Source organism: Ambystoma mexicanum, chromosome 3q (assembly GCF_040938575.1).
Source record: "Ambystoma mexicanum isolate Mex_15411 chromosome 3q, UKY_AmexF1_1, whole genome shotgun sequence".
Lineage (NCBI taxonomy): Eukaryota > Metazoa > Chordata > Amphibia > Caudata > Ambystomatidae > Ambystoma > Ambystoma mexicanum.
In genome coordinates, this window is record NC_090926.1 from 1,250,953,773 (window position 1) to 1,250,967,330 (window position 13,558).

At 45.0% G+C, this 13,558-nt stretch overlaps 1 protein-coding gene across 6 annotated transcripts in view; it reads left to right on the forward strand.

Annotated features, from left to right (window-relative positions):
- The window catches only part of DOCK6 (dedicator of cytokinesis 6), a 1,219,180-nt gene that overhangs the window by 1,122,473 nt on the left and 83,149 nt on the right, over window positions 1–13,558 (forward strand). For all 6 annotated transcript variants that reach the window (XM_069604231.1, XM_069604230.1, XM_069604232.1 and 3 more), the window contains 2 exons: window positions 2,903–3,139; window positions 4,406–4,549. In XM_069604231.1, the coding sequence (XP_069460332.1) occupies window positions 2,903–3,139; window positions 4,406–4,549 (381 nt within the window). The remainder of the gene's footprint in view (window positions 1–2,902; window positions 3,140–4,405; window positions 4,550–13,558) is intronic.

Here is a 13,558-nt window from a genome sequence, read left to right on the forward strand (position 1 = left end):
TCGCCTTGTGGTGCGAGAGGTCCTAGTCAGAGAGGCCACCCGCAGTTTGCGGGTGATCTAGATTTGAGATACCTGTATAATGGGAGAGAGGCCTATCAGTGCAGGTTGGGACTGAGATAATGCAATCAATGCAGTTTGGAGAACAGACAATGCAGTCTATGCAGTTTGGAGATCAGACAATGCAATTAGGGCGTAGAGGCCCCGCCAAGTTTGAGACACCTGCACAGCGGGAGAGAGGCCCGTCAGTGCAGGTTGGAGATCACACAATGCAATTTGGGTACAGAAGTCCCGCCAAGCTTGAGACACCTGTATAGTGGGAGAGAGGCCTATCAATGCAGTATGGGATCATGGAATGCAATCTATGTACATATCTATGTACAATCTATACAACCCGAGTCTTACGCCAACAGTGTTTCTTGGCGCATTTAAAAAAAAAAAAATATAAATAATATTGTCTGCTGGCAAGGTATACGGTCTAACCTCCCTCTTTTAGGTCAAACTAAAATTCAATATTTAAACTATGTAGAAGATATTATTTTATTTGATGAGACACCACTTGGACTGCAATGGGCTCTAGAGAGAGTAAACTAATTTCTGGTAGACTTGGACCTCAAGTTAAATGTATCTAAAAGGTATTGATGTTGAACGCATCAAAGGACGGATGGAAGTCCTTTAAATGGTTTGATGGTTGGCCATTGGAAGTGGGGGAAGAATTTAAATATCTGGGTAGCATTTTTAACTCTGGGAAGTCAATGGCGGTCGTGAACAAAAGGTATAAAGCCTTGTTTGTGGCCATTGCTTCCCAACTCATGTTATTTGACCACAAGTGTGGGCGTTTCTCCGCACTCCCTTTGGTAAAGCGGTAAAGCTGTATCAACAGAAGATGGTCCCAAAGTTGATTTTTGGTGTGAAACATTTGAAAAGAATAGTAGACTGGTCAAGTTTGGAGGCTCTCCTGTGGAGAAGAGTGCTCCACCTTCCGAGTTCGGTCCCTATGGCAGCAATAAGGAACGAACTGGGGTTGCTGCCCTTGGGATCTTTAGTGGAATGGAAGGGGTTGCAAACGTATGCGCTGGTTTGGAATCCCTCACAGGCATCTATGTATATGAAGTTGGATCAAGAGCTCAAAAATGGTATGTGTAAATCGTTAAAGGTGTGGCAGAACAACTGTGAAGAGTCCTTGTTAAGGATAGAAGCAACTGCTGAGGAATTGGTTTTTTACCCCGAACAAAGTGAAATTCGAACTGTAACAATATGAATGGATTAAGAACTGGTTGCTTCTACTGAACGATCGATGTTTTAATGACCACTTTGATTGGAACATAAATAGTTATGTTTTAGCACCTTATCCGAAGAAGCACCCGTCAAGAGATTTTTGCTTTAAAGCACTAAGGCTGATACTTAAGCTCATCCTAACAAGGGAAGTTCAGGGCAGGCGATCTGGCCACAAGTGATGCACAAGAGTGTGTTGGTGCCGTTATATCGAGCCGGAAACACTCAGGCATCGATATGCTGACTGCCCAGAGTTGGAGAAGAAGCGGCACGAAAAACTGCATCGATGTATTAAGAATGTGGGGTTTGGTCTGCTGATCAATTATGGATTCGTATTTTAAATGTAAATGAAATGGCACTGACAATTGCCATTTTAGGATTTTTAGAAAGTGTTTTAAATTGATTGTTTAGACAATTTTAAGCTGTTGTAATTAAGTGTTTAAATCTAACCATTTAATTTAATTGATGTTTTTGTTTCGTGTGAAAGGTTGTGATGTATAACCATAACACACAATAAATAAATAACTAGCACAGTCAATGACCTTTATGTCGCCTGTGCTCTTCCTCGTCCTAGTACTTTTGCCTTTGGCTTTAGCTCCTGTGTTACAACAATACATGGGTTTACTTTCAATAAAATGGTTCTGAACTGTGGGGAGAGCTAGGGAATGATGGGGAGCGACCAGATTCATTGGCCGTACCCCAGGCGATCGTCCTTGTCCCCAGAGGGAGAGTCCCTCCCCACGAAGTCCTCCTGCATTACACCCAACCTCACGCACAGGGACTATTGTGTAGCAGCCGCACCTCCCTAGCCTCATGGAAAAGGACTCTCCCTTGGGGAAAACTTGGAGAGACGTGACAATACCTTGCTTCCCAATAGGAAATATATATTCTTTGGAATTGATTGTACTTTTCTAAATTAGAAAAGCAATCCTCATTCCACCGTTCACATCCGATGCTTCCGGAGCCATGGGCATTGCAAAATATTCTTCATTATGAGCTTTACAAAAAATGAACATGTTGATGGCAGGAGAGACGATTCACTTTATTCTGCTCTGCCTTTACTCCCCCACTTTCTCCCTCTACTTTCCCCACACACTATATTTTCCTTCCTCTCTCCACACTCTTCTTTTCGGACCCTCGCCTCTTTCTCTGCACTATCCCTCTCCATTCCATTTCTCCTGTGACCCCATTTTCTTTTCTCATTTGTTGTACTTTGTGCCTTCTAAATTCTGTCTACACTTCCCTCCATCTTTATCTTGCTCCCCGTCTTTCTTCTCTCCCTTTGGTTCTCCTTCTCCCTGTAAATCTCCTTCCTACTATTTTCTGTACTCTTTCCCCTTTCTCTTGTTCGACCTTCCTCTGCCCCCTTTCTGTTTCCCTTCCTAAACCTATTCACCAACTGCCCCTCCTTTTCATTTGTGTCTCCCCACTCTTCCCTTCCCCTTGTTTATCCCCCTCTTTCTTCTATATCCTCTAATCTTCTGTCCTTGAACCCTGCTCTCTGGCTCCCACCCCTCTTTTACACTCCATCCCTCTCTCCTCCTGTAACTAACTTTCACTCTCCCCTTCGCCCTCTCCTCTCTTTCTCCTCTTCCGGCACTACTTCTGTGCCACCATGCCCTGCTCCCAGGCCTACATCCAGATCACCTACGTGGAGCCGTACTTCGACACCTACGAGATGAAGGACCGCATAACGTACTTCGACAAGAACTACAACCTGCGCAACTTCATGTTCTGCACACCCTTTACCCTGGACGGCCGCGCGCATGGCGACCTTCATGAGCAATACAAGCGGAAGACCATCCTCACCACATCGCATGCCTTCCCATACATCAAAACTAGGATCAACGTGGTGCACAAGGAGGAGGTATGCGGTGGGACGGGTTTGAAATAAAGAGGGATATTATGAATCACTGGGTTGGCTGAGGCCATGCATGTCATTTTAAACCAAATTTCATTTGAGGGTTGTGGGCATGGGTGAAACTGGAACATAAGCCCTGGTGTGGATAGAGGTAATGCGTGGGACTGGAGCTGATTGATTATATTGTTTCGGAGGCACGAGGGTTTTCATTGGAATGCTTTGAGTGGGGGATACAATGCATGTGGTTTGAAGCCAATCTGTTTGGTGGGAGGAAGGGGTCATGTATATGAGGAAAGGCAGTGCTGGGGAATGCTTGAAGCCAGGACATAGCCCTAGAATGTAATATGATGGAACAGGGATCAACTAACGAGCACAGCCAAAACCCCACTCAAGCCTTTGCAGCTTGAGCTACTCCTTCTACTTCAAAGAAACAGGAAACGTGTTGTGGGGTGGGAGAGCCTGGTGCCAGGTCATTTTAGGGAAACGCAATCGGGACCTTCCACCGTAGGAGATAATGGGGAAAGTCCTGCAAGTCCCAAGTGATGTTACTCTCCCGGAAGCATCAACCCTCTTTCCTTGCAGTACCCACCCCTAAGAATCCCTGTTGCACTTTGTTACACTGCCAGAAGCAGTAGCACTCCCCCTGCTGCTTCTTCCCTCGAACGTCCGTCGCTCATGAGGTTTCCATGCTTTTGGGCACCCAGAAGCTTGCTCTTCTCTTCCCCTAGCTAGCAGTTGCTGGTGTCCCCTGACTCCTCTGCATCTTCAGCACCTACTGCAGGTGCCCGTCTGTGAAGCCTACGCTACTGCTCCCCATCGCACTCCTTCCTGTAGGCGCGTAATGCCCCCATAAAGCTTAGCACTTCCTCGGCACTCCTGGGACAGTGACCTTGCTCTCCCGTCGCTTCAGCTCGCCCTCTCCTCACTAGTATTCTTAGTGTCTTTGCTCTTCCAGAAAGCGCAGCTTTATCTTACCCAGCCGGTAAGCGCGCTTGATCTCCTAGACCCCGCAGCTCTTTTTCCCTGGGCTGGGCTCTTTGTGCCATTGTGTTCCCTCTTGTGTTGACCACCAAATCACCCCTGCTGCGGTCTCCATGCCCGTGTGCTCCATGAAGCCTCATCTTGCCTTCCTTGCTGTCCTATCTGCCTTTTTGTTTACAGAAGCCTTATGGGGTTTTTGCACTCCCAGAAGCCTCAGTTCCCCCATTCACTGTGGACTTATTGCCCTTGATCTCACAGAAGCCTCTGCATGATCTCTCCCCTTTTTTGCAGATAATCTTGATTCCGATCGAGGTGGCCATCGAAGACATGCAGAAGAAGACCCAGGAACTGGCTTTCGCCACCCACCAGGACCCAGCCGATGCCAAGATGCTTCAGATGGTACTCCAGGGCTCAGTGGGCACCACTGTCAACCAGGTATGGTCGCTTTCCGTCCCCTGGGGTATGAGTATTGGGATATGAGTCACTGTACAAGTCACTGTACAACCCAATGCAGTGCTGTGGGCACCACTGTCAATCAGGTATGGTCTCTTTCCGTCCCCTGGGGTATGTGAGTATTGGGATACGAGTCGCTGTACAAGTCATTGTACAACCCAATGCAGTGCTGTGGGCACCACTGTCAACCAGGTATGGTCACTTTCTGTCCCCTGGGGTATGTGAGTATTGGGATACGAGTCACTGTACAAGTCACTGTACAACCCAATGCAGTGCTGTGGGCACCACTGTCAACCAGGTATGGTCACTTTCCGTCCCCTGGGGTATGTGAGTATTGAGATACGAGTCACTGTACAAGTCACTGTACATCCCAATGCAGTGCTGTGGGCACCAGCATCCACCAGGTATGGTCACTTTCCGTCCCCTGGGGTATGCGAGTATTGGGATACGAGTCACTGTACAAGTCACTGTACAACCCAATGCAGTGCTGTGGGCACCAGCATCAATCAGGTTGGTCACTTTCCGTCCCCTGGGGTATGTGAGTATTGGGATAGGAGTCACTGTACAACCCAATGCAGTGCTGTGGGCACCACTGTCAACCAGGTATGGTCACTTTCCGTCCCCTGGGGTATGTGAGTATTGGGATACGAGTCACTGTACAACCCAATGCAGTGCTGTGGGCACCACTGTCAACCAGGTATGGTCACTTTCCGTCCCCTGGTGTATGGGAGTATTGGGATACGAGTCACTGTACAAGTTACTGTGCAACCCAATGCAGTGCTGTGGGCACCAGCATCCACCAGGTATGGTCACTTTCCGTCCCCTGGGGTATGTGAGTATTGGGATACGAGTCACTGTACAAGTCACTGTACAACCCAATGCAGTGCTGTGGGCACCAGCATCCACCAGGTATGGTCACTTTCCGTCCCCTGGGGTATGTGAGTATTGGGATACGAGTCACTGTACAAGTCACTGTACAACCTAATGCGGTGCTGTGGGCACTAGCATCCACCAGGTACGGTCACTTTCCGTGCCCTGGGGTATGGGAGTATTGGGATACGAGTCACTGTACAAGTCACTGTACAACCCAATGCGGTGCTGTGGGCACCAGCATCAACCAGGTATGGTCACTTTCCGTCCCCTGGGGTATGTGAGTATTGGGATACGAGTCACTGTACAAGTCACTGTACAACCCAATGCGGTACTGTGGGCACCACTGTCAACCAGGTATGGTCACTTTCCGTCCCCTGGGGTATGTGAGTATTGGGATACGAGTCACTGTACAAGTCACTGTACAACCCAATGCAGTGCTGTGGGCACCAGCATCCACCAGGTATGGTCACTTTCCGTCCCCTGGGGTATGTGAGTATTGGGATACAAGTCACTGTACATGTCACTGTGCAACCCAATGCAGTGCTGTGGGCACTACTGTCAACCAGGTATGGTCACTTTCCGTCCCCTGGGGTATGTGAGTATTGGGATACGAGTCACTGTACAAGTCACTGTACAACCCAATGCAGTCCTGTGGGCACCACTGTCAATCAGGTATGGTCTCTTTCCGTCCCCTGGGGTATGAGAGTATTGGGATACGAGTCACTGTACAAGTCGCTGTACAACCCAATGCAGTGCTGTGGGCACCAGCATCCACCAGGTATGGTCACTTTCCGTCCCCTGGGGTATGTGAGTATTGGGATATGAGTCACTGTACAAGTCGCTGTACAACCCAATGCAGTGCTGTGGGCACCAGCATCCACCAGGTATGGTCACTTTCCGTCCCCTGGGGTATGTGAGTATTGGGATACGAGTCACTGTACAAGTCACTGTACAACCCAATGCAGTGCTGTGGGCACCAGCATCCACCAGGCATGGTCACTTTCCTTCCCCTGGGGTATGGGAGTATTGGGATACGAGTCACTGTACAAGTCACTGTACAACCCAATGCAGTGCTGTGGGCACCACTGTCAACCAGGTATGGTCACTTTCCGTCCCCTGGGGTATGTGAGTATTGGGATACGAGTCACTGTACAAGTCACTGTACAACCCAATGCAGTACTGTGGGCACCAGCATCCACCAGGTATGGTCACTTTCTGTCCCCTGGGGTATGTGAGTATTGGGATACGAGTCACTGTAAAAGTCACTGTACAACCCAATGCAGTGCTGTGGGCACCAGCATCCACCAGGTATGGTCACTTTCCGTCCCCTGGGGTATGTGAATATTGGGATACGAGTCACTGTACAACCCAATGCAGTGCTGTGGGCACCAGCATCCACCAGGTATGGTCACTTTCCGTCCCCTGGGGTATGTGAGTATTGGGATACGAGTCACTGTACAAGTCACTGTACAACCCAATGCAGTGCTGTTGTCAGGCTGAGAGGTCCTGCGTCCGCGGAAGCTGCTGAACCCCCGACAATCCCCCTGAGATGTATTTCCCAGAACTAGATTTCAATTCAGCTCTGTAAACTACACCCCAAAGGGAAAGGGGGAATGGGATAACAAAACAACACCAGGCAGACTGCGTCAAGGCTAACCAGAGCTGAACCTGCAGAGGATAAAAGAATAGCAGATACACTTCCTTAATTCACTTACTTAACCTTATGAATGGGAAGACATTAATCCTTAACTAATAATTAAGAATCATACCTGGCTCGTCTCTTGAAATTTCTTAGAGAAGCTGATAAAGAAGCTGAAAATCTCTCTTACTTGAGACACTTGAAATTCTCAGCAACTTCTTACTTAAGGCACAACTGGAAGTCTTAGTTCATTGTCTTTTAGCCAATATGCCCTGGATGTTCAGTTAGATTGTCTTTAAAATATTCTTTCTTGTTCTTTCAAATTTTTCAAACTATTTATAATCATATTGAGTTTTTGAATCCTTGAAGAAAAAACACGTGCTAAACTCACACGCAGGTTATTTCCACTCAGATGAACGATGAACTGTACATAGAAATCTTCCTGGTTGAAGAACACGCGCAAACGAATGAAGACGTGCGATTAAAAGAATTCACACGCGCAAAAATCCACACGCGCATTAATTCCACACGCGCAAAAATCCACACGCGCAATAATGTTCTCGTGCGAAACACGCGAAATAGAAACACCCGCGCTCTTGAGTTCAAACGCGACGAATTGATTCTCACGCGCAAAATCACTCGCGCTGGAAAACACACGCGCTCTTTGTTTCATACGCGACGTATTGAGACTCACGCGAAGAAACACTTGCGCTATGAAACACACACGCAATTACTTCGCACGCGACAAACAGATTCTCGCGCTCTGAACACCCGCGCTAGAAATCACACGCGCTCTTTAGTTCTCACGCGACGTATAGCTTCTCGCGCTACGGATCACCCGCGCTATGACATACACGCGCATTTAAAATCGCACGAGACAAAAAGTTACTCGCGCTCGGAGCACCCACGCTAGAAAGCACACGCGCACTTGAATACGCACGCGACAGTCAAATTCTCGCGCTATGGAACACCGCACTAGAAAACACACGCGCAATCCGGGAGTTCAATAGTTTTAGTAGATACACAACTTTTCACGAACTTTCAAGGAGAATGTTATTATGATGAACAAAGTTACAGTAAAAATAAAGTCACTTATCTCCTGAGCGAATTCATAAGGATTTCCTGCTTTTCCTGTCTTCAAAAACGAATTCCTGCCAGCTGATGACTTCTCCTGTAACCCCCAAGAAAGTAGCCGCTCAACTGCTGATGTCTGAAGGATAAAATCCACCAGGCCTAAGACTAAAGCAGGAGCAGCCACTAAACACGTCCTCTCAGATGGGGTTTTGATGATGAAAGGCACAGAGTGACAGTTTAGAATGTTCATTGTTGTTCTGCATTGTCTTCTAACCAATCAGAGCTGTCACTGTGAGGCTCCATCTTGCCTTGGGTCAGAACCAGGATTCTGAATCAACAAGTTAAGGCCAAACCAACTATAATGGAAAACTTCCCACCCACACAAAGCTAATCTGACAAGGATAAATAAAGAGAAATAATGAAAAGGAAACTTGAATAATGGAAGGAAACCTGACAAATAAGGGAAGGAAACCTGACAGTATCCCCCTCCTAATGCCCAGTCTCTGGGCCTATCTTATGTGGGTTTTTAGCGTGAAACTTAGCAACTAAACGGGGGGCATGTACATCAACTGAATCTTCCCATGATCGTTCCTCCGGTCCATATCCCTCCCAATCAATCAAATACTGCAACCTTCCCCTCACTTTCCTAGAATCCAAAATTTGTTTAACCACAAATTCCTCAGATGAATCCTCCAAAATCACAGGGGAAGGTGGTGTTCTAAATCTAGTTCCTGAACAAACTGGTTTTAAAAGACTAACATGAAAAGTAGGATGTACCTTCAACTGCTTGGGTAATTTCAAACGTACTGCCACAGGGTTGATGATTTTTTCTACCTCGAAAGGGCCTACAAATCGTGGACTGAACTTATTCTTCCCCTTAATTTTCAGGTACCGGGTAGAAAGCCAAACTAAGTCTCCCACCTTATATTCAGGACCAGCCTTTCTTCTCAAATCTGCACACCTTTGATATTTCAACTTATTTTCTCCCAGAACCTTTTTTGCTCTCTCTAAGTTATTTTTCATTATCAACAAACGATCTTCCACTCTAGGATTCCCTGAATCCTCCAACACCTCAAAACTCAGAAAGCGAGGATGAAACCCACGACCCAACAAGAAAGGGGACATAGAAGTAGCATCTTTTCCACAATTGTTGTAAGAGAATTCTGCCAACCACACCAAATCCACCCATTCCTCTCTAGCTTGTAAATAACACCTTAAAAACGTCTCCAACTCTTGATTTACTCTCTCCACTTGTCCATTACTTTCCGGATGATACCCAGAAGTCAAACTAACTTCCACTCCAAGTTTCTTACAGAAGGCCCTCCAGAATTTTGAAATAAATTGAGATCCCCTGTCAGAGATAACTTGACTTGGGAGTCCATGTGGTCGAACCACACCTTGCAAAAAACTATGAGCCAGTTTTTCCGCGGTAACCTCTCCCTCCATTGGTAAAAAATGTGCTTCTTTAGTAAGAAGATCGACCACAACAAGAATGGTAGTACAACCCTTATCTTGAGGGAGATCAACTATGAAATCCATAGAAATTGTGTGCCAAGGACGAGGAGGAACAGGTAACGGCTCCAATAAACCATGCGGCTTTCCAACTTGACTTTTCGCTTGTGCACAGACTACACAAGTTTTAACAAAGTTCAATGTGTCTTGGCGAATCTTTTCCCACCAAAAATTCCTTCGAACCAATTCCAGAGTTTTTCTGAAACCAGGATGTCCTGCTAAAATGGATTCATGACAATTTCTCAAAACCTTTTCTCTTAAATCATCAGTAGGTACATAAAGCTTGTTATCAAAAAAAGGAAGATCGTCTTTCAACCTTCTAGCTGGATCCAGTCTCACCCACTCCTCCATCTTCTTCAAGGACATATTTTGACGAACTTCATTCAAAAAATCCATTTCTTTAATGGCTCCAGCTAACAAAAAACGTTCTGGAGCAATTATAGGTTCTGGTTCTAGAATCTCTTTCTCCTCACTTCCAGGAAATTGGCGAGATAACGCATCAGCCTTTTTGTTCTGACTTCCGGGTTTAAAAGTCACAATGAAATCATAATCTGCAAAGAATAAAGACCAACGAAGTTGTTGTGGAGTCAAAGTTCTTGCAGATTTTAAAAACAATAAATTTCGGTGATCAGTAAGGACCGTTACTGTGTGTCTTGCTCCTTTAAGAAAATGTCTCCATTCTTCAAAAGCGGACTTTATTGCTAACAGTTCACGGTCAGCAATTGTGTAGTTCACTTCAGCAGCAGAAAACTTCCTAGAAAAGAATGCAACTGGATGTATTTGACCAGTAGTTTCATTCCTTTGAGAAAGCACCGCCCCCAAAGCTAAATCTGAAGCGTCCGCCTCCACAAAAAAAGGTTTAGAAAGATCTGGATGAATTAGAATTGGACTAGAAGTAAATCTTTGTTTTAACTCTTGAAAAGCCTTTTCTGCTTCAAGGTCCCAGTCAAATTTCACTCCTTTTTTCAAAAGTCTCGTTATAGGAGCAACCAGCCGAGAAAAACCTTCTATAAATCTCCTATAAAAATTGGCAAACCCTAAGAAACTTTGTATTTCCTTAACCTTAGTAGGAGAGGGCCATTCACGAACGGCTTGCACTTTTTTAGGATTCATTTCTAAACCCTTAGGTGAAATTATAAAACCTAAAAACTCCACAGAATCGGTATGGAATTGACTTTTTTCCAATTTGGCAAACAAATGATTTTCTCGCAACTTTTGTAAAACCAAGCACACATGTTTCTGATGTTGATCTAGGTCAGAAGAGAAAATCAAAATATCATCGATATAAACGACAACAAAAATATCCAAGTATTCTCTAAAAACCTCATCAATGAAAAATTGGAAAGCCGCTGGAGCATTACATAGACCGAATGGCATAACTTGATATTCAAACAGCCCAAACCTGGTCTTAAACGCTGTCTTCCACTCGTCCCCTTCCTGCACACGTACAAGATGGTAAGCTCCTCTCAAATCTAATTTAGAGAAAATATTTGCTCCTTGTATTTGATTAAGCATTTCTGAGATGAGAGGAAGAGGATACCGGTTCTTAACAGTGACTTTGTTAACTGCTCGATAATCTATGCAAGTTCTAAGCGTGCCATCCGGTTTTGGTACAAAAAATAAAGGAGAGGCCGCCGGTGACTTAGAATGACGAATAAACCCTTTGGCCAAATTTTCCGACAAATATTCTTTTAAATAATCATTCTCTTTCTCAGTAAGAGCATATACCCTACTACTAGGCAAAATTGTTCCTGGCTCCAGTTCAATTTTACAATCAAAGGGCCTATGGGGTGGTAATTCTCCTGCCACTTTCTCATCAAATACGTCCCAGAAATCTTTGTAACACTGGGGAAGTTGACCCACTACAGCTCCCACATCATGACCTCCAATTCCAGTCTCAGCCAGAAAACTAGACACGGAATTACTTTGTTTTACATCTTCCTCTAAGAGACTTCCTGAAAAGCAATTCTCTTTACAAAAATCGGATTGCATGTCAATTGTCCTAGCACTCCAATCAATCAGTGGATTATGGAGAGTAAGCCAAGGCATGCCCAAGATAATCTTCAACAAAGGAGCATCAATTAACTCAAACGAAATTATCTCTCTGTGACCTCCTGATAACTCCAAAGTTAAAGAACCAGTTCTATGAGTAATTGGACCAGAAGATAAACACGTACCATCAACAGCCCTAGCCTGCTCTACAACCTCCTTCTGAATAATTGGAATTCCCAAAGATTTGGCCAGACCCCAATCCATGAAATTCCCAGTAGCACCAGAGTCAATCATTACAGGACCATTTCCCTTACACTCCAACTCAAAAAATAAGGATACATTTATGGTTATATGAGGAACCGCTGTCTGCACAGTATTGGCGATCTGTTGTACCTTGACTGCTGAGGAAGAAGTCTTCTTGGGAGTGTAAGGACAGTTTCCTAAAAAGTGCCCACCTCTTCCACAGTATAAACACAGATTATTATCTCTCCTCCTAGTCTTTTCCTCCACTGTTAACGGGCCTCGGATTCTTGGAGATGAATTATTCCCTTTGGGTCTACTCTCTATTTTAGGTCTATCTACTTTAACTATAGACCTTACATCACTCTGACCATGACGTCTCTCTGCCTTCCTTTCACTCAAACGGAAGTCCAATTGAATAACCAAATCAATCAGACCTTCACAAGTAGAAGGGCGTTCAACTACTCCAGACAAAGCATGCTTTAACTCATCTCTAAGGCCCCGATAAAACAACGAGGCCTGTTTATCCTCGGGCCACTTGCTTTCTAACACAAGGGACTTAAATTGTGTTATATAAGCAATCAAGTCTCTATTACCTTGTTTTAATTCTAAAAGTTCACCATCCACTTCCAGAGATAACTGTCTTCTATCAAACATTTTTCGGAATATCTCTAAAAAACTGGTATAATTTCCTAAAACCGCACTCTTTTGACTCACCAACAACCCAGCCCAAGCAGATGCCTCCCCAGAAAGATATGACAACATAAATGTTATCTTAGAAGCATCCGATGGAAATAATTCTGGTCTACTCATAAAATGTAATTCACATTGTGTTAAAAACACCCTAAATCTCTTGGAATCCCCGTGATAACGTTCTGGGGGCGCTAAAGGAACTGGCATAATTATACTCCTTACCCCTTCTGCCACTGGAGGCGCCCGTTGTATGTGTGGTAACTGATCTTCTCTTTCTAACTCAGGTGGAGAACCTGCGCACCCTGAAACCTCATCCTCTCTCCTTTCTCCCCTCTGTTGAATTTGTGTAACTTTAACACTTAAGTCATCCACTTTTTGACTAAGTAAGGCATTTTCATCCCGAGAAATTTTCAACTCCTCCCGTAACTCCCTGATCAAAGATCCTAACATCTCCATGGATTCGTCGGGGTTCATGACAGCTCGGGCGGACTAAATTATTGGCCTTTCATTCTGTCAGGCTGAGAGGTCCTGCGTCCGCGGAAGCTGCTGAACCCCCGACAATCCCCCTGAGATGTATTTCCCAGAACTAGATTTCAATTCAGCTCTGTAAACTACACCCCAAAGGGAAAGGGGGAATGGGATAACAAAACAACACCAGGCAGACTGCGTCAAGGCTAACCAGAGCTGAACCTGCAGAGGATAAAAGAATAGCAGATACACTTCCTTAATTCACTTACTTAACCTTATGAATGGGAAGACATTAATCCTTAACTAATAATTAAGAATCATACCTGGCTCTTCTCTTGAAATTTCTTAGAGAAGCTGATAAAGAAGCTGAAAATCTCTCTTACTTGAGACACTTGAAATTCTCAGCAACTTCTTACTTAAGGCACAACTGGAAGTCTTAGTTCATTGTCTTTTAGCCAATATGCCCTGGATGTTCAGTTAGATTGTCTTTAAAATATTCT